Source organism: Empidonax traillii, unplaced genomic scaffold, assembly GCF_003031625.1.
Source record: "Empidonax traillii isolate 1590-97213 ecotype Southwest subspecies unplaced genomic scaffold, ASM303162v1 scaffold220:size741200, whole genome shotgun sequence".
Lineage (NCBI taxonomy): Eukaryota > Metazoa > Chordata > Aves > Passeriformes > Tyrannidae > Empidonax > Empidonax traillii.
Genome location: NW_020955413.1, coordinates 516,835 through 538,842, shown reverse-complemented (window position 1 = coordinate 538,842; position 22,008 = coordinate 516,835). Strand labels below are relative to the sequence as shown.

The window sequence follows — 22,008 nt, the reverse complement described above, 5'->3', positions numbered from 1 at the left end:
AAGTGGTCAGGATTCTGAAACGTTAACAGAGACAAGTGGAGTGTTGTTTACTTTCCTGAGAGAAAAATTACAGTAATGGATAGAAAGTGGGGTACAGAATTTGTTAAAGGATGATTGGAATTGGTTGTGACAAATAAGTGATGGACTACTTGATAGCAGATGGTAGCATTATGGTAGCTAATACAAGAGAAAAATTGGGGAGGCAAGGACATTCAGATAAGAACATGGAATAGGTTGTATGTATTGTCTCCAGGTTGACTGTTTTATTTAAAACAGCTGAAATCATTAAGGCCTTGTGAGAAGTTGTCCACTGCCAAATTCTAGTTGCTTCAATGGGGTTTGATCCACTGGATTATCTTGCAGAATGCTGTGTGTGGATAGGATTGAGAAAACAACAAGAGTTGACATGAAAGCTGCAGAGTGGTAGATTATTTCTAGATAGCTCTACTATATGCTGATTTATATAGTGATTACACTCTTGCCAGACTCTACAGTTAATATATTCTAAAATTAAATAAAAGCTTGTTAGATACGTGAAATAATGGTGCTAAAATAATTTGAAAAAAGCAGCATAATGTTTTACTTCAAAATATTGTCACGGCTGCATCTTGCATGAGTAGTTTGCTATTGCATTTTGAGATCTTTTTCTGATTGTCCTTCTTTCTCTACACCTTGATCCCCACCCAATATCTTTAGAGGACTGACTTAGGAAAACTTGTGTTACCGTGGTTGTGAACTCCATCTCTGTGTGGATTTGGATTCCTTTTTAGTTACAGTTTAAAACCTAATTCCATACTTTTACACTAATTATTTGAGGGTTAATTACAGTGTTTATCTCTGGTTTATTTTTGCTTTGTCTTTCCTGCCTGTTTTTGCCTTTTTTTTACTTCCCAGTAACTATGTTTGATATTATTGAAGTTTAATTTTTTTCTTTTTTAACCTTCAAATATAGTGGAAAAATGATATCACTTGCCTCGTAACTAGTTTTGTTAAATAAATCATAGGCCTTTATTGTTCTAAGTTTTTGAAGAATTCAGTCACCAGTATTTAGTGCTTCAGAGTAAAGCAGCATATGCACTAATAAATCCTGAAGCGTAAGGATTGTTTCCAGCTTTCTCATTACTTTGAGACCAGTTGAAGCCTAAGCTTCTCCTCTCGATAAGCAAATAAGAATTGTTTATTTTTGTGAAGTCTTCTGAGACCTTCGTTTGAAAGGTACTATCAAGCTGAGTCCAAAATAATCTTTTTTTTCTCTGAAAGTTTTCTGCATGAGGTCATCAGTTTTGAAGTGTTTAGAATAGATTTGCATCTTTGAGTGAAAGATTATGAATTAATGTGGAAGCAGTCATGGCTAGGCTTCGTGAACGAAGATTTGAGAGGGGCTCTACCCATGCTTGCTACAAGCACGCTGATGGCTAAAAAGGCCAATGCAAGACAGACAAGTCCGGTTGCAGAAGGCACAGCAGAAAGACTCCCCAGGTGATATCAACAAGACACAGTTCTTCCTGCGTTGTCTTTTCTCCTCGAGAGTGATCCTGCGTGTGTTCTCAAAAGCAGCAGCAGCGTTATAGATGGTGTGTCTCCAGGCCTCCCGATTGGAGGCCAGGGTAGACCAATGGTGGTGATCAATATGGCCAAGGCTGAGGGATTGTTTCAGGCAGTCCTTGTATCTCCTCTTCGGGGCTCCTCTCTTGCAGCAGCCAGTGGCAAGTTCCCCATAAAGCACAATCTTAGGGATGCAGCAGTCCTGCATCCTGGAGACGTGCCCTGCCCAGCGCAGCTGTGTTCTCAGCAGCATGGCCTCAATGCTCGTGACTGCTGCCTGTTCAAGGACAAGGTCACATAATCTGTCCAATGGAAGCAGTACTGCATTTCTAAAATACTCGCACTCCAAGGGCATCAGAAACATCAGCATGTGTTATTAAAAAATAGGTGAACTTTAAAAAATTTTCATACAGAAGCTGTCAGAGAAAATTTCAGACATTTCTAAGTCACTGCTTAAGTGAGATGGAAGTCTTTGATCAATGAAATTTTCTGCAGTAAAAGTGAAAAAACAGGAAAAAGCTTAGGAGTCATTCTAGAATCCACAATGGGCTTTAATACTTGGCTAAAGTTTTTTTGGAATGATTTATACACATTGCAGAATGAGGACAGTTTTGTTACTGACCATTTTTCAACTATCAGGTTTATTTTAATTTTTTGACTTTTCTAAAAAATGCACTCTTTAAAGCCAACACTGTGCCCTCAAAAGTTATGAAACACTTCAACAGTGGGAAAACTGAAGCTTTGTGTTTCTGGTTTTGACCTGAGCATATATTCCTTGCCATGTAGTTATTGCTTTTTGAAAATAGTGTGCTTAGTTGAATTGAATAATGAATTGCTTTTTTTGTGGGGGTTACTGGTTCTATCTTAACTCATCCTTAGCTGACCTTGTTTTAGTAGATGGAAGGCTGCATCTCAGAATTTGCTCACTTGAGCAGTCTAGTTCAGACAAATGTGTCTGTTAATGTTCTTGTGCTCCTCTGTAACTAGCAAAAAATTAGATATTTAGGATTTAGATATTTTGAAATCCTACTTAGATAAAACCAGACTAATAATATGCTTTGCGATATTATTATCTCTAACTGGAGATCTTATTGACCCTTGTGGAAAAAGGATATTTAATACACCCCAATAAAGCCAGTTTTACAGGTAAGGATGGATTCAAGTTTGTACTGAGGACAGGAATTCAAAATCAAACAAGTTTGTAGTGTTTGTTATGCTGATAATTACAGGTCTTTGTGTTTTTAATAACCAATCTTTTGCATGCAAGAAATATTTTTTTCTATATATTTACCTGAAGGAAAAGCAAGAATCAATATATTTGAACTAAAATTACTGTTAAAATAACTACACCAATTATCCCATGCCAGCCCATTTAAAACATCCTATTATAGTTCATTCACAAGATAGATAAAGCATAACCTGCTAGCCTTCTGAATAGTACAGTGATCTATTTGGCCTGAAAACTGATAGGTGTATAAGCATAATGGCCTAAAATTTGCCTCCCTTTCACAGGAGGGGAAAACCCTATTTTGGTATCCTGTCAGCCTTTTTAATTCCTTAGTAAATTTTGGTAACTTCAACATTAATGTTGAATTTTTGGTTTGTAGCATTTTTTTTTTCCAAATGTTAGACCTGTCTTGTTCTTATTTTTAAAATTCTGAGGTGTGCTTGTGGTTATTTTTAACTAATCTTCAGTGTTAAGCCAGAATCAGACCTGTTAAGAAAATATTTGATAATTTATCATCCTAGTTCAAGTTGAGTTGAGAATATTGAAACTCAAAGTTGGCTTTCTATTATATAAGTTATTTAAAAACAAAAATTAAAAAAATGTAATTTTTCTTTGCCTCAAGAAAGACTTCTTTTCAGAACCTAGATGATAATTGTTGTGGGTTGAGGTGGTATACGACATGGTTTCAGGATACCAACTCACTTTATTACAACAGTGTAGCTACTTTATACCGTTCTAGGTGACACATGTATACGCACCATTGGTTTACCACTAACATAACAACTCATGATTGGACGTAGCCACACGTCTGAATACAATAGGTCAGTATTCCTAACAGGAAACCCATTCTGTGTCACAGTCCTTACTGTCCGTGGTTGAACCTGTGCCAGGTGTAAGTATTCCATCTTCGGTATTTCAGCTTACAGAGCCCAGAGCCAGCTGGGCTCCCCCACAGATAATCTCAACATAAAGCAGCTGCATTTGAATGAGTTTTTACTAGTGACCCCACTGAAGTGTTTAATTGTTTTGATTCCTAGAAGACTTCGCAAGAAGCGGCAAACCTTGGTGGATGAGTGATGCATCTGCTTTTCCAACTTTGCTTCCAGTCAATGACACACTAAGTAGTCACAGTCGACAGAAGAGATCTGTAAGCCTTGAACGGTTTGTGGAAACACTGGTAGTAGCAGACAAAATGATGGTGGGATACCATGGTCGCAAAGACATTGAACACTACATTTTGAGTGTAATGAATATTGTAAGTTTCATCCTTCTCTGTGCTCATATCAATATGCATGTACTGAAATGATAAAGGACTTGTTAAGTATTTATTTATTGCCATGAGTAATGCTTTAATACATGTATTAGCTTGCAGGAATTAATAGTTAAAATATTGAAAAACCTTGGCATTATGGGAAAAATGCAGTACTTCTTTTGTCAAGAAGTATGCTGTGATCACTTTTAAATTGTTGTCTTTAATTTTGAATTCAAATTACGTTCACATTATACAATTCATTTCTGCTTATGTCAACACTCTAAATACTTACTGTGCTGGATGAATTATGGAACAGTTATAACAGGTATAAACAGTTTTGATTGAAAATTGTGACTCAAGAAGTTCTTTTAACTGAATGGTCATTTTTTGATCAAAAATTAACTCTTTTTTTAGTGATGATGATAATTAGAATTATGGAATTACATTAATTGAGGAAATTGGGTTAATTTTTAACCATTTAGGAAGCAAGTAGTGTTTCTTGTCTGACTTTGTGTCTTTTCTTATTTTCTGGAGGTCAGGTTGCCAAACTTTATCGTGATTCCAGTCTAGGAAACGTTGTGAATATTATAGTGACACGTTTGATTGTCCTCACTGAAGATCAGGTAAGAGCTGTTGTGCTGAGCTTTATACCTCTGAAGTACAGGTTACATTATTGTGTAATATAGTGTTCATTCAATTATTGCTTGAAGTGGCTGCCTCTGAGTACAAAACCTATAATGTAATTTTTTGCTGCTTTAATCAAGATGAAGCAGTTCAAAGGAATATTCTGCGTGTATCATCTCAAAGATATCTTTTCTTACTTCAGGTGAATATTATTACAACTTTGGGGATGTCAGCTTCATTTTTAGATCTGTATTTTGATTTTTTTTTTGTATTGACATAATGATTATTAAAGTTGGAGCGGAAAGAATGACAGTTCAGTAATACGCAGCTGAACTCGGGGTCAGATTTTACAGAGATAAAATTTGGCAAGAAGAATTTATTCCTAGAAACCACTGCTTCTAATTATAGTCCCATTTTAGTTTTCAAAAGGCTTTACAACTGACCTTAGTAATTTGTTTGGAACATTTCTGGTATGCATGTTGTATTGCAGCCAAACTTGGAGATAAACCACCATGCAGACAAGTCCCTCGATAGCTTCTGTAAGTGGCAGAAATCCATTCTCTCCCACCAAAGTGATGGAAACACCATTCCAGAAAATGGGATTGCCCACCATGATAATGCGGTTCTTATTACTAGGTATGGTTATTATAAGTCTTGTGTTTATTTTATTTCTGTAGCTTTCTTGTTCTTAGCATATTTATGTATAGAGGCAAAGTAATATAATTGGTAGGTAACCTTACAAGAAGGAAAATTAATAGATGGCTTGTCTTAAATGTATCGGATTATTAAAGTATAGATTAAGAATTTGGAAAAGTAAGATCTGCATATCATTTGCTTTTGCTGTTATTGTCACTTCGTAATTGCCAATGCAAAGTATTACGGTAGAAAAGATGGATACTATTGAACATTTTGTACTTTTATGATGGGAAAGAATTCATAAGATTGCAGAGAACAAAACAGTAGGGAAAATGTTTTGTTAATCATATAAAGTGTGTTTGTAAGAATTTCAAGCCAGAACTTCAGCTAGTGTAGTAGTATTTCTCTGAAAACAGGTTCTTGCAGATTCTGGCAGTATGAGACTCTGCTTTGTAGCTGGTTTGATTTATTATGCTTAATTAAGATGAGTACTGACAGTTTTAATAGGGAGCTTCAAAGCCTGCATATGTGCCCATTTGTTTGCTTCTGCTTCACTGTTACTGTGATGAATTCAACAAAGCCTGCACTGTAATCTTGCCATCCTGATAAACGTATTTGGGTCTGACCTTTGCAGCTGGGGATAGGCAACTCTATTAGGAGATAAATTTCACTGTTGTTCAAGGACACTATTTACTCTTTTCTGTTTTGTTTAAGTAGCAACAGGTGCAGCAGCACTGATTTGGATGAGGATCTTTTTATTATAATTTCTGCTTTCCAGGACAAATCATGTACTGCTTTGTATATAAGCTGTTTGTGGAGTCATTGCATTCACTGCAGAGAAAACTTAAATAGTGATTTAAATAAATCACTAATCTAAAATTTGCATAAATTAGTAAAAGTTGCTTTTTTTCTTGTGGGAAGATGGTGGTTTTTGTTGCTTTGTTTTGCTTAAAGAGTAAATATTTATTTTTGAGAGGAAATACAAGCTAATGTATCACTTGCATGTATATTAAATTCATATTTAAAATAGTTATGTGTGGGCTTTAATACTAAATAGTAAAAATCAGAATGGTAAAATGCTAGATTCAGATTGCTGCTAGAGTCCAAGAAGTTTAAAAAAATATTTAAGTCCACTAAAAGTTCATAGAATGAAATTAAAAATAAAATACAGTTATATCACAAGGCCCTAATTTTTCATAAAGGCTTTTGTTTATGATGAGTTTTTTGCATACAAGTAATTCCTTCACTAGGACTGCTCACATGCGAAATGAAATACATCTATCTTTACAGCTGTGTTACACATCAAGCTTTTACTGGTATAATTTAGGGGAGTGAAAAGCTGTAACCTGTAGGTGATATGGTTTTGTCAGTTGAAGGCTCTCAATATACATATGTATAGGCTGCTTTAGCAACACTATATTTTTACTGTTTTGACTGAGTAACCTGACATTTCGTTGGTGTTATTCTGGCTCTGCAAATCATAGTTATTTTTTTTCACTGTTGTGCCTTAGTATGTTTTATTACTATATGGTCTGTACTGTCTTCCCTATTCTGGTACAGTGTTCCCAGTGTGGTTTTAAATGCTTCTGTGTTCCAGACAAAAGCTGAAGTCAGTGCTGACTTGCAGGTCTTTATCTGCATCAGGAACAAGTTTTCAGAGAACATGAATAATACCTCTTGAAAATTATGATTTTTCATCAAAAAGCAGTAAATACTAAGGATGTTTTTTTACTCTTCATTATGGAGGCTTAGTAATTTATAAATATGTAGTATGTGTATGATGTCTTTTAAAAAGCATGTAAGAATACTTCTATTTTTACTTTTAGTTTTTTAAAGAACACTTAACCCAGCTTTCCTTCTGTTGTTGTCAGTTGTTTCCTTCTCTTGATCCTAAAGATCATAAAGTAGGAATTGTGGAATTCCTTACCAAAATCTTGGCTAACTATACATAGTGAACAGAACTATTCCTTGTCCTGTGTACCTGCATAGAAAGGTAAGGGTCAGAGAGTTGGATTCTAGGTTGCATTTTTTATAAGGGATGGAGAATATTAAAAAAAAAAAAATTAAAATACCTATTTTTTTTTTCTTTTACACAGTAAGAGCTCTCTAGTACTCCATTTCTGTATAGCTTAAGATGATTAGTTTGATTTGTCCAGGTACTAAATGGTTGTTTTTCCAAATTATGTGTGACTGACTCAATAAACTTTGCAGCAATGGAGTATTTTGCTGCTGAGAGAGAAGATCTAGAGCTATTATTCTGCCTCCTGGTGTGTTTTTAGGTCAAATAAAAAAGGCATACCAAATAGCCCAAAGAGAGGAAAGTTTCAGGGGAAAGCTGGGGTATGTATCTCTAAAGGGACAAAATTTGGTCTTAAAGGTACAGTTGTTTTAAACAGAGAAACATTTGAAACCTCACTTAAGGAGACAGTACTTCTCAAAAATTGTTGAAATGTCATCTCTTGGTAGCATCATATACCATGAATTTGTTTTACGTTGTAGAAGAAAAACAAATTCACTATGCTTGACAAAAGTATTAAGATCTCTTTGCAGTTAGAGTGCTTTTATAGGAACATACATGAGTTCCTTGCAAAAAACTTACTAGAAATAATTTTCAGACTGGAAACCTGCATCCTTTTATGTAAGTACACCTCATTAAATTAATGACCTAAAATACCTTAAAATATAAAATTCTTTTGCTTGGATTGGAATCTACTTGAATTATGTTCATGAGCAGCTTACTGCTTTAGCAACAATTTATTCTACAGCTTCATTGAACTGATATACTGTGTTGCAGGAATCTTTATTTGCTTGAATAAGAATCAGAGCCATATGACGTTTTTATTCATTAAGTCATATACACCTTGATTTGCAGGTTAGACTGAGAGTAAAAATGTTCAGTACCATAGATGTTCTAATTTTTCTGTCTCTCTGGGTTTTACGGGCTAGTTCATGTTAATATTGTAAGGCAGTGAATGAGCTCCCTCAAAATAGACTCTTATATTTTTTCCAGGTGCCACTGTAGTTGTAACTCAATAAGTGAGTGTATTGCTAAGTGGTGTGGTACGGCTTCCACTAGCATTAATGCCAACATTAGTATGGAGAATGTCTTTTGTAACACCAGTGAAGCCCATGTGGGAGGCGTTCCACAATTGGTGGATTTTTCAAGTCTTTCAAGGAGAGACGTTTTACAGGATTGGTTTATTTTATTACATATATCCAAGATTAATTTCACAATTTCAGTTATTCTCTCGTTCATGTGCCCTTACAGGCAAGGTATACTCACTTTCATTTGTCTGTGAGATATACATCCAATGTGTAGGCCAATGCTGTCAGTTATTATTAAGAGGACAGAAGATATATTTAAGATACATATAAGGTATATATGGTTTCGATTCTAAACTCCTGTAAATCTTGTGATTCATAGTCTAGGAACTGCAGTGTTTCTGGCATTGTAGTAGATACTCAAGAGGGGCAAAAAGTTTCTAGTTTAATTTTGCATACCTGTGTAAAGCTGACCACAATTATGCCTTTCATTTTTTTGATGAAATTAGGAGATTTTAGGCAACCAGGGACGGTTTGGTATTTGCATTGTCCATATAGCAGTCCTAAAAGGAAATCTGTTTAATAGACACATTTATTTTTTTGCTTGTCAGTTTCCTATAGTTAGTAATATACTTTCATTTTGTAATATGTAATATTTCCCCATCAGGTTCTGTAGTAGTTAAGGCGTTCGGTAGTGGGTGGGGCCAGCCAGCCAGGACTCTGCACATTCCTTTCTTCCTGCAGGTCCAAGATAGTTATTCTTCTTCTCCAAGACACTTTTCCTTTTTTTTTTGGGCTTCTTAACTTGTTGCAAAGATTCCTCCTTTATACAAGTCATTCTTACATTGGTCAGTGAGTACAGTTTTCCGGTCTTGTCCAACAAATCTGTACATCCAAAGCGTTTCTATTCCCATGAAACCTTGTCTCCAGTCCTCATCCTGTGGCTTCTTCCTCTGCTGGGGAGAAGAGCTCCGATTTCAAGAAATAATTATGTGTCTGCTTTTTTCTTACTTACTTGATTCTTAGTCCATGAAGCAGTTTTCACCCTTGTTTTTTATGCAGCCTTTCAGCTTGTCCTGCCGGAGTTCCTTAAGTTGAATTTAAGCTCCTGACAGGAGACTGTTTTGCCTTACTTGATTTTTGTGCAAAAATTGTAAGTGTTCCCTGACTTTGTTTCCTGGTGACCATATTTGTAAGATTACTTCTTTGAGAGAGAGGTTTGAAAAGCTGAGATGCATACATTGCCCTTAGTATCTGTCTCTGCAGATATTTAAAATGGAAGGAGCCTACTTTCCAAATAAGAGCACTAAATTATTTGTTTTCAGGGAACTGAAGGCATATATAGGAGAAAAAAATGTATCTGCACATTCAAAATGATGTTTTTGGGGGAAAAAAGCAAAAAAAATTGAAATATTCTAGGACTGTGCTCAGCACACTGAGGAGAGTAAGGCATTTTCTTTTGTTTGCACTGTGCTTCACAAAGTAGGAATATTTCTACCATGGTTTCTGCACGTGATATGTTCCTTACACTCCTTGTTAGAGACCTGCTACTGACCACTTAAATTAGTATGTTGCTAAATATGACACCAGTGCCACAGTTCTTATACTCTTACTCTTGTGTCAAAAACATTTTGGGGGTCTTTGCTATCTTAAGGCATATTTTTTTTGGAATGGCTACCCCAAAACTGACAAAAAAGAAGTTGTGACTGAGACATACAGCATAACAACTGTGAGCCATTACAGCAGTGCATGGTCAGTGTGTAGATGATTTGCTTTAGATTCAAGATTGCAAGCCCTACATGTTCTGTAGAGGGAGGAAACATGTTCAGAGGTTTCAGTGGGGAATTCTCCATTATCCATGTCCTATATGTCTTTTGAGAGGTGAAAGTTTGTACACTGTGAAATGATGGTAGAAAGTCAAATTAAATGACACAGGCAATGGAGAAAAACCTGAAGTAGTTGAGAATAAATAAAATCTATTGGCATATTTTGTAATTTTCCTCTCTGTGACGGTTATAAACTTGTTGGGTGGGTTTTTTTATTTGTCTTTCCCACATTAACAGAATAAGGCTTGAAATGTTCAGGTTTCTGCTCTTGGTGGAGTTTTGTTTTGTTTTGTTTTTTGAGGGGTAAATTATATCTTTAAAATTTATTCCTAGATTTTGTAGCTGAAAGGAACAAAGTAGACTCTGTGGAATTTGAGGGAACTCGTGTGGAACAATAAAGTAGCTAGAATGTGCATCTGAAAAACTGCTTATTGCATGGCAAATGTCAACCAGCAGGTTATTTGCAGCTAATTAACAAGCACAGCGTGTGAGTGGAATGTTCTCTAATCAATAAAAAGGCTGTTATTTTTAATTTCTGATGCCATTAGTTGACTCTTAGTATACAGTTGGGTAGTTAGAAGATGTGTATTCTGTTTCAGTGTATAAAATTTGAGTCTGTGAGGGATGAAGGATGGAAAAGGTATAAGGTATACCCAGAGTTTGCCTAATCCATTCCAGATGGACAAAATGTGTTTAAAATGTGCTTTATTTAATACTAAATCCAGAAGAGCGACCAATATCATGAAGTAAAGCTCAGACTTTCATGCTCTGACTGCAGACTTGAAGTCTGAAAGCTCTTTTTTTTTTTTTTTTTTTTTTTGGTTGGTAGATTGATTGAAATACTTAACACTAAATAAAAAGACAATATTCTCCAATCTCAATTGAAGACAGAAATTTTGGGTGTAATCCCACATCTTAAGATGTGCTCTTTGAGTGGAACTGATTACATATCTGATAATTTTCTGAACTGGAAAACTTGAGAATATCTACCAGCACACAGCGTGGGCAAGGCAACTCATTACTGCCCTCAGTTAAAGTCTTTCTCTAAATGAGGCAGTGAAACTTTTGGTACTTAAAAATGCACTGGGAGAAATCCATAAAATGCCAAACTACATTTGCTGTTGATCGTAGTGGAATGTCAGTGCCTTTATTTTACAAAAAAATTTTCCGTTTACACTCTAGACTTACTAGAGAAAAAAAAACACAATGAAAAATACTTTTGTATGATCTATTTTTTCCCTTTCTTTTTCTTCAGGCATTCACCTTCTGAGTTGCACAGAGGGTCATAAAACTACTTAAATTATAGTTTTTCCAGGAAATGTTTGGTGGTAATATTTCGGGATATCTGTTAGAACACTCAGTTACTGCTTGGCCAGATATCTGAGGAAGGGCTTTCTAGCAGTTAGAAATGTCGTCTTTTGCCTTCTTTTTTTATTAAGAACATACACTTGTTTAAAAAGCTCTCGTTTTTAATTTTTCTTAGTAGTCTGAGTAGAATTCTTGCATTCTTTGGTTTTTTCCCCTGTTTTGCTTAAGTACAATATTGGGGCTGTTATTATTTTCATAATCTACAGTGACTGGCAGAATAATACATATGCTAGTGAGCTTTTGGTCCTCATTTATAACAATCCAGAAAAGCATATTAGGCCATTTTCTTCCCTGGATTTTAACCACTTTTGATATTTGTCTGTGATCTATTACATGAGTTCTGTCTCTCACCACACATGAATATATGCTACATTTTCATGTTCTTGTTTTAAACATGAGTCTGGAGTATTTATTTAGCTTGATTTTACAGCTACATTTTATGAGATTGGCTATATGTATAAGAGTACATAGGGGCGTGAAGGGCATGATTATTTACACTTTGAGGTCAATTGCAGCAGGCCCATTGTTTCAGTAGGATCTGGATAAGATTTCAATTGGAGTTCATGACTTGTTCATTTTAGTTATGCAAACAGTCATGTAAAACCTAAACTGAGCACTATCTGTTCAGTGCTACTTAATATTTTTTTTTTGAAATATTTTAAAATATTGCAGCTTTAAAATGTGGAATAACAAAGTAAGATGCATGAATGTCTTAACCTTTTTAAGTAAGGATGGTATTTTCTTTGAAGTTGTACCCATTTCAGTATTAAATTCACAGCTTTTAGAAACACTTATCATGTTTAGAGATGGATCACTTCCTAACTAATTTTTAAGTGTATTCAGTGTGTTAAATGTACTTTCCAAAGTGATTAGCACTACTTACAGGTTTTTTTTTTTTGGCAAGGGTTTTTTTTTCATTTGCTTGCTATTTTAGTGAATTTACAGCAGTGACACTTGTGTCTGAAAATTTTCCAGTCAAAGAGCAAGTGTGAATAGGCAAGAGCAGAGGATATTGCAGAATCGTCCCAAGTAAATAAATTGTTGTTTATATCTGCACTTGTAACTGTTCAGTTTCACTTTCATAATGTATAATTAAATGGAAGTAAAATAAAATCTGAAGTTAAAATTCCATACTTGAATGTTTTGTAATTACCATACTGGCCTGATCACTTGTGCAGGGTACTGAATTGGTACTGAAGCTGATTTTGAAGTCAGATCTGCTAAACGGCAGATAAAATTTTGCTTTAAATTCAAATGAAATCAAACTCTTTTGTTTTCAGCTCAAATACAAATCTTTTAATGAAAAGAAATTTGATGGAGAAAATAAGAAACCACATTTATTTATATGTGGTATATTCAGAATTCATTTATGGCCTGTTTTGCATTCCTAGTTACTTTCTTGAGACTTCTGCTTTTCTAATGATACTGGTTTTACAGTCATTACTATATGAATCGTAAGACGTATGTTTTACAATCTTTATTATATGAAGTAAACACTGGAAAACAAGGTTTCTGGAATACAAACACTGAGATAATACTGAGAACTAACGAAATTCCGGTGAAACTATTTGTCACAGCTTGTGATAGAGCGGTGCTCTGGCAAACTGTAAATATGCAATTGTAAACACATTTAGTGACTAGCAAGTCTTGTGTAGATTTGCTCTTTCATACTCTGTATTACAGTTCCTCTTCAGATGGAAATGGGAGACCTGATTGCCTGGGACATGGAGAAGGCTCAGTGAGTTTTTTTCCACAGTCTTCACCGGCAAATACTTCAGCCACTTTGCCCAAGTTGCAGAAGGCAAAGGCAGGAACTGGAAGAACGTGTAATCGCTAGCTGTAGGTGAAGATCAGGTTCAAGACCAGGAATCTGAAGGTGCATAAGTCCATGGGACCTGGTGATATATATCCAATGGTTTTGAGGGAACTGATGGAGAAAGCGGCTAAGCCACTATTCATCGTATTTGAGAAGTCGTGACAGTCTGGTGAAGATCCCAGTGACTGGAAAAGGGGAAACATAACCCCCAATTTTAAAAAGGGAAAGATCTGCAGAACTAGAGGCCAGTCAGTCTCATCTCTGTGCCCAGCAAAATCATGGCAAAAATGCTCCTGGAAACTCTGCTAAGGCACATGGAAAATAAAGAGTTCATTGATGACAGCCAGTATGACTTTACTAAGGGTAAATAATGCGTGACCTATATGGTGGCCTTGTATGATGGGGTTATAGTTTTGATGGATAAGGGAAGAGCAACTGACATAATCTACCTGGATTCGTGCAAAGCATTTGGTACTGTCCTACCTAACATCCTTGTCTCTAAATTGGAGAGACATGGATTTGATGGATAGACCAGCCGGTGGATAATGCATTGACTCAAAGAACTGCAGTCAACAGTTAATCATCCAGGTGGAGAGCAGGGGCGAGTGGCATTCCTCAGGGGTTGGTGTTGGGACTGGGGCTGTCAGGGAAATGGACTGTGGGATTGAGTACACCCTTAGCACATTTTCTTGAAACAGCAAGCTGTATGGTGCGGTCAACACGCTGGAGGGAATGGATGCCATCCAATGTGACCTTGATAGACTTGAGAGGTGGGCCTCTGTGAACTTCATGAAGTTCAACAAAACCAAGTGCAAGGTCCTACACCTGGGTCAGGGCAGTTCCAAACCTGGATACAGGCTATTTTTCCTCTATTCTCATCTATTTCTTCTCTTTTTGGGCCTAGATTATCTTTGTAGGTCTCTTCAAACTGAAATATTTTATTCTTAATTGTTTATTGAAGGTTTCACTTGAAGTAATTTATTCAGGCAAGCACTGAATATACCAAGTGTTTTAATGTGGAAGAGATGTAGTAGTGAACTTGCATGCTTTCGGAGGGAGAAGGGGTATTCCTTTCCAGTGTATATTTACCTGCCTGCAGATTAAGATTTCCTTTAATACCACAGTATGAAATCGTTTTTTGTTGGTAGCACAGTGCCTTGAAATACATTGCATTCTAGTTGCAGCAAAGTCATTATTGATTACATGTAGCAGTTTTATTTCAGTAAATTAGATATATCTGTTTATGTGTAATGGAGAAATTACAATTGTTCTGACCATCAGAAGAATCAGAAACATATTAAAACATTTAGCTGTTAAGTATTAGACACATTATACAGTGCAGCTGCTTTGGCTGTAAAAGAAAATTGTAATCTTTCTCTGCCGCATCCAAAAGGCTTTTCTGCCATCAGAATAATTTATAATATATATTTTTATCATCCTTTTTGACCTCCATACATTTAACTTCTCTTTAAATGGTTCTGTTTAGTGAGTTATCAGGAAGAGTATTTACAATGGCTACAGTCCTGTATTTTGATCTATAAATCAAACTCTAATGCTTATGCCAAGTGCCTTAAATATTAACTTGGCTGTGCACACTTACATGTATATTAAAACTAACCCTGCATATCATATTGAAGGATTTAGGCTATATAGAGGGCACTGTACTTTCTGCTTGCTTACAGGTGATAACAACTAGATTTAGTGTATGGGAGGGAAGGGAAGGAAGACGTGAACATTTTGTGTGTGTGCATGCATGGGGAACAACACCCCAAACCTCTTTTTCCTTCCACACTTTAAAGCCAACAAAACGCTGCAGATTCCTCAGCCTGGATCTCCAGACTGTCACTCTTTAAACAAAGTGTAGTACTTAAGACTTCTTTTACAATGTCATAGCATTACTTTTTTTTCCCCTGCCATGCTGATGTTGTGACTTGAGTTCATGTTATATGATTTTTGTAGAACTAGGAAGGAAAATAACAATGTAAGTGGTATTTTCTTTAAGCCTGCACATTTATTTCTGCTACTTCAGTGATGTTATTTATAGCTGTGCTTTCTTCTGGTTGAGGTCACTATTACCGATCTACTTGCATCTTGCAAATTATGTATGCCATAAGCTTTTCCGTCATCCTTGAGATTCAGATGCATCCTTTGCTCCCTTGCTGCTTGTTACAGAGAATCTTCTTCCACGCAAATCTTAAATCACTTGGTCCCTGAGTGTCTGGTGCAGCTGTGTGGAAGTATTTTCAGTGAGGTAGTCTGGAGCAATGTTTTGTGGGACTGGTAATACTATTGTGTTTTAGTCTCCTGTTTCTAAAATCACCTCATCTGTTGAAATAGAATTGCTCTATTGTTAAACAGTTATTTGGAATCACAGACCCATAGCAGTGTAAAATAAATGTTTTCTTGGGAATTTTTTTTTTAAGTCTAGAGACAATAGATACATAATAAAAACTAACAAGACTGAAGAGTTCATCAAGGCCCTTTTGACTTAGAGTTTAGTTCCTGTGCTGTTCTGTAGTCTTGTGGAAGATTTGGCAGTGAGAAATCATGCTCAGCTGTGAAGGATTTTTCTCATTTAAAATTCTTTTCGTCCCCATAGGACATTTCATTAAGGAATTTCAACCTTTCTGTTTCTAGACCATAGTCTTCAGCTTGGAAGTACTGGCGTCCTTGATTACACACAGTTAGAAATTTGTAGCCTGTAAAGTCTGTTCAGAGACTCAGAGGGAAAACTTTTTTATACTTAGTAAGACAATGTACAGTCCTCATTGTATGAACCTCTCCTTCATGTAAGTGCATGAATTTTGTATTTTATATTGTGGTAAATATATTTGGTGTTTGTAAATGACAAGCATATGTTGGAATTTATCAGTGTGTTTTTTCAGAGACAAGACACTTTGATAATCAATTTGAGACAACCTATTTCACCAAATTATCTTTTAGCATTGCCTTTTTTTCAGTGTGTGTGGTTTCTTCTAGCTCACAATAAAATATTTTATTTCTGGAATTAGCATTTCCTTTATATCAAATACTGTATATTTTGTAGGTAAACTACTTTGTAAGATGTTAGATTAAGAATTGGATACAAATTTAAAGAGTATAATAAAAAAAGAAGATTTTGTGTCTGATAACACAATATCAAAGGTACATGTGTAAATTATGTGGCAATTTAGTGTAATGTTTTGGGAGAAGGGGATTATAAATACTTAACAGAGCAAAGAGCATGACTATCTCAATAAATAAGGCAATGTCATACATTACCCCATGTCCTATCACAGCATGCCCTTGTAAAAAATCCCTCTCCAGCTTTCTTGTAGGCTCCCTTTAGGCAGTGGAAGGTGCGATAAGGTCTCCCCAAAGCCTTTTCTTCTCCAAGCTGAGCAATCCTACTCTCTCAGCCTTTTCTCACAGGAGAGGTGCTTCAGCCCTCTAATCATCTTTGTGGCCCTGTCCTTTCCTGTGCTTTAGGACCACAGAGCTGGATGCAGCACTCTGGGTGGGGTCCCACCAGAGCAGAGCGGAGGCACAGAATCCCCTCCCTCGACCTGCTGGCCACAGTACTTTTGATGCAGCGCGGGATGCAGTTAACCTTTGGTCTGCAAGCGCACATTCCTTCTCATGTCCACCTTTTCATCTGCCAGCACTCTCAAGTAACCCTCAGGGCTGTTTTCGATTATTAGTGCTTGGGATTGCCCTGACCTACATGTCTAAGACCTCCCCTCTCATTAACAGCAAGCTGTCTCCCTTCAATTGCCTTAGTTTGAGACAGACCATTTTCTTCTTTCAAGAGGGCCAAACCTCTGTTCTCTTAGCCTGCTAGCTGTTTTGTTTTAACATCTTTTTTGTAATTGGTGTAAAGAGTTTTGCTTGTTTGTAACTAAACTTAATGAAAACAAACTTCTTCACTGCCACTTGCTCTTATAGCTGAAAGATCTGAAATAGCACTAGTTTAGTCAAAATTACCAAGTGGATAGTGGTACGCTAAGGAAGGCCTTGCCTTAATTTTTAGAACCTGTTCTGCCATGTGTGCTTTGGTAGCTTTGCTTAAGAATATTTCTATGCCTGACATGGACCACACGACGAGGACAGCAAGGTGCTTCCCACTCTAGGTGAAGTTTGGGTTTGTAACCACCTGAGGGAACCTGAATATACATAAGTCTATGAGACCAAATGAGATGCATCCCGGAGTCCTGAGGAAGCTGGCCAGTTATGCCAATCAGGTGAAGAACCTTGGGGGGTAGAAAAAGATCCCACCTGACCAACGTAGTAGCCTTCTGTGAGGGAGTGACTGCATCAGTGGGTAAGGGAAGAGCTACAGATGTCATTTGTCTGGACTTCTGTAAAGCCTTTGACATGGTCCCCTACCATATTGAAGATCTCTCTAAATTGAAGAGTGATTAATTTGATGGGAGTACTGTTATGTGGATTAGGAATTGGTTGGATGGTTGCATCTAGAGAGTAGTGGTCTAGGGCTCAGTGACAAGTGATGTCCCTCAGGGGCCTGTATTGGGATCCGTGTTATTTAATGTCTTCAGCAAGGACACAGAGGAGTTGAGTGCACTCTCAGCAAATTTGCAAGTGACACTAAGCTGAGTGGTGTGCTTGACACTCCTGAAGGATGGGATGCCATCCAGAGGGACCTGGACAAACCTGAGAAGTGGACCCATTTGAACATCAGGAGATCCAGCAAGGCCAGTTGTGGGGTGCTGCAGCTGAATAGGGCAACTCTGGTATCAACACAGGCTGTCGGATGAAGGGATTGAGAGCAGCCTTGTTGAGAAGGATTTGGGGATGGATGAAAAGCTAGACATGACCCATAAGTGTGCACTTGCAGTGCAGAAAGCCAAACGTCCTGCATTGCATCAGAAAGGTGTGGGAAGCAGGTTGAGCGAGGTGATTCTGCTGCTTTACTCTGCTCTTGTGAGATCCCAGTGAGAGTACTGCAAATAGCTCCAGGGTCCTCGGCAGAGGAGCGAGTCCAGGGGAGGACCATGAAGACAAGTAGAGGAGTGTGAAAGCTCTCCTGTGACGAAAGGCTGAGAGAGGTGGTTCATCCTGGTGAACGAGTCTATTGCATCCTCCAGTATCTAAAAGAAGAGCCTACATGAGAGCTGGAGAGGAATTTTTATAAGAGCATGTAGTGACAAGACACAGGGGAATAATTTTAAACTGAAAGAGTAGATTTAGATTTGGCACACAGAAGAAATTCTTTACTATATGGTGAGACGCTGAAACAGATTACCCAGTGAAGTTACAGGTACTCCATCCCTGGAGGTGTTCAAGGCCAGTTTGCACACCGAGAAGCTTGATGTAGTGGTGGGTATCCTGGCCCTTGGTGGCGGAGTTGGAACTAGATGGTCATTAAAGTCCCTTCCAACCCAAACGATTCCATATGGTCTTTTACCCAGAGATCAGTGTTCACTGTGAGCACTGGATGAGTGCTTGGGATGCTTGTTGCTCTAGTGCCCTAGGTCTTAGGAATAGTCTCCAGAAACTTAGTGCTGCATTGTAGTCCTCTATAGCAAAGATTGACAACACTACAAGAAGGAAACTGGTATCTACTGTGCTTCAGAACTTATACTGATGCACCATGCTTTCCAATACTTCTTTCAGCTTCCTAAATTCTCACAGCCTTGGTTTTGAAAATGAGGGAAAATGGTGTGTGTGTGAATGTTTGTGTGAAGCAAGGAAATCATGCGATATTAGGACAGAGCAGAAAGAGAATGTTTGCTTGTCAACACTATGGCAAAAAAAAGTCCATCCTACTGATAGTATAATTTTTATGAAAATGTGCATTTGGATAATGTACCGTGAAGAATTTGATCTGTTGGTAAGTAACTTAGTTTATGCAATCCACCAAAATCTTTTACTTTTTTCCAACTCCCATTTTGCTCTTAATATGTCACAGCATATATTGTTGTTAGGAATTATCTCAGTTTTATATACTGAAATCAAGCTTGAGAAATTCTTGTTATTCAGTAGTATAGACTCACTCAACACTATATGAGACATAATTTTGTAGTTGATCTCAAATCAAAATCTTGATGACCTCCTACTCCATGAATCTGTTTTTTCCAAATTAACAAGTAATTTCCTGTTGCATGTGGTGAGGTTAAATCCCAGACTACCGGCTCATGATTGCTTCATATTTCCAAATACAGCTTTTTGGACAAAACTCAGAAACAGACTCAGATATTTCTGAAGTTTTGCTTTCCATAGATCAATTTTATTTATTTATTTATTTATTTAAATAGCCATCATAAAACTGCAGTTGATTATACATTGTCATCTGTGTGTATTTGAATGTGTTTTCCCAATAAAATAGTAAACCACAAGTGAGGCTGAGTTATTTGAAAAACTTTGCGAGGGAGCTGAAGGACTTGAAATGGAGCACTATGGAAGTACTCTAATAGCCTTCACACAGCTTTAAAGTTTTGCAAGGGTTTCAGTGAGACAGTTTGCTGTTGTCTTACTATGCTATATTTCAGAATAAATTTTAAACAAAATTTAAGATATACCTGTGCCTTATAGACAGACATTGGCAGTGCAGTTTGTGCTCCATTTCTAGTACTTTTCACTAACAAGATTTCAGGTTTGTATTATACACTTAGCAAGTGTAAAAAAGGCGCAGCAGGAATTGATTCACAAACATCCAGAACTAATCACTTGTGTTCTAAAATTTAAAAATTTGTAATCGGTAGGTAAATAATGTTCTGCTATATTTGGTAAAGAGTGAGACACAGAACACACGGGTTACATACTTTTCTTTGACTGTTGCTCACATTTCTAGAAGTAGTTAGTGTTGCTCCAAAAGTGTGCTTTCATATGTTGCAGGTTGATTATGAACAAGTTTATTAGCCCATGGGTCAAATAAATCAAGAATGCCTTCTATAACTGGTTCTTTTTGTGTTTATTTTTTAATATTTTTCCTCCAACATAGTTATAACCAACACCAGAATCTTATAAGAATAATAATAAAAAAAAAGGCCCCGTAATTATACTTTTTCAGGTATAATTTGATGTGTCATTTTAAGCATCTTCATGTTTCTGTGTCCAACTATGAGAGATTTTAAACAGAACATTCAGAAAGTGACATCCTCCCTTTGGAAACTAAAGCTTTTAAAGTACTTGGAAACAGAGGCTTGGAAATATTGAGAAATATTTTAGGTCTAAGTATTAATTCAGCTAAAACACTAGTCAACTCCTGTAGGAAAATAGAATTGCCATCATATAAACTGCAGTAATATTTCAGAATGAAAGACTTTAGATTTTCAGTAGGGAGTAGAAAGCTCCTAAGTATTGGCTAAAAATCTCTTTTTCATGACAAAAATATGATTTACTGGTTTTATTATAATTAAGTTATTGACTCAGTAGATGGCACTCTTCCCTGTAAGTCACCAAGGTGCCTAGGTCATCTGTATTCAAGGTTCCCTTTTTTGAGTACAGTATGGAATTTATCGCGACTCCCTCTGATACACAAGTATCAGTTGCCGTATTCTGGCAAAATTTATGCTTAACTTTTAGATTCTTGCTTGTCTCAGTCTTTGCTGCTGCTGCTGGATAATACTTGTTTCTATATACTGTTGTGTGTGTTCGTATTAAGATAGTGGTAATACCCCTTCATACATACATTCCACCACGCTTCATTCATCAATTTGTACGTAACAGAGCGTGACTGCCAAATCTTTACTTCCCTAAGTCATATGACTTCAGTAAAGCTGTTTTCACCCCAAGATCAAAATTCCCTTACTTAGCAAACAGTTATCTTTCAGTAAATTTTATGTGAGACTTTGAGGCTTGCAGTTGTGTTGATCCTCTGCACTTGTAGTATCAAAACAGGATCTCTTGTTGTGGGTTCTTACCTGCTAAAAGGTCTGATTCTGCCAATACAGACATAAATGCAAATAACAAGTAAACCACTTTAAAATACAGTCTTTAAATACATGCTTTTCATGTCTATGGTATTGAAATTTTACTGACAGTATGCTTGGGTCATATGAAGTTACAATCTTACGATTTTCCTGTCAGTATCTTTGTCCATACCATGCTACAGATGTCTGTCCCCTGAACCCATGGCAACAAGAAAAACTGGGCTTCACACTATCTCTTCATTATCCTTGCTACTTATGCCAAAGACACTGAACTTTTATATCATCCACAGACTTGTACACCATGTGCTTTTTCTTTTAGCCTTTCATATAGCAGATTAGGGTAGTCCTGATTTTCCTGGTGTTGTGCAGCTTCTCTCTGTCTCTGTTTTTTTGTTTTGGTTTGGTTTGGTTTGTTTTTTTTTAGAGCATTTAAAATGGAAAAGACCATCAGAAGCTTTATATGCCATTCATTTGAGAGCTTCCTCAAAGCAGAAAAGAATAGTCTATGCTCATGTATTTATGCTTAGGAGGCATCTTCTGGTATTCATCATGGATTAGTTTTACTCTTGAAGAATCAGAGTTTTTCTTTCTCTTTGAGATCTGGTAAAATTAAAAGATAAATCCTCTTCAGCTTCACGAACAGCTGTTTACCTCTGAGGTGTGTTTCTCTGATGTTTTGTTCCTAATAGCCATCATATATCCTTAACCAGCAACCGTAGTTGGTTTAGTAAAAGCCATCAGTTATCAATGCCCTTAGGGCTGGTGATTTGTTATATGGTGAAAAGCACTAAATCAAATTT

At 36.7% G+C, this 22,008-nt stretch overlaps 1 protein-coding gene across 4 annotated transcripts in view; it reads left to right on the top strand.

The window, feature by feature from the left end:
* ADAMTS6 (ADAM metallopeptidase with thrombospondin type 1 motif 6) overlaps positions 1 to 22,008 on the top strand; it is a 140,665-nt gene that overhangs the window by 17,529 nt on the left and 101,128 nt on the right. For 3 of the 4 annotated variants that reach the window (XM_027887720.1, XM_027887721.1, XM_027887723.1), the window contains 3 exons: positions 3,811 to 4,028; positions 4,565 to 4,648; positions 5,140 to 5,285. In XM_027887720.1, the coding sequence (XP_027743521.1) occupies positions 3,811 to 4,028; positions 4,565 to 4,648; positions 5,140 to 5,285 (448 nt within the window). The remainder of the gene's footprint in view (positions 1 to 3,810; positions 4,029 to 4,564; positions 4,649 to 5,139; positions 5,286 to 22,008) is intronic. The other variant, XM_027887722.1, reaches the window with a different exon arrangement.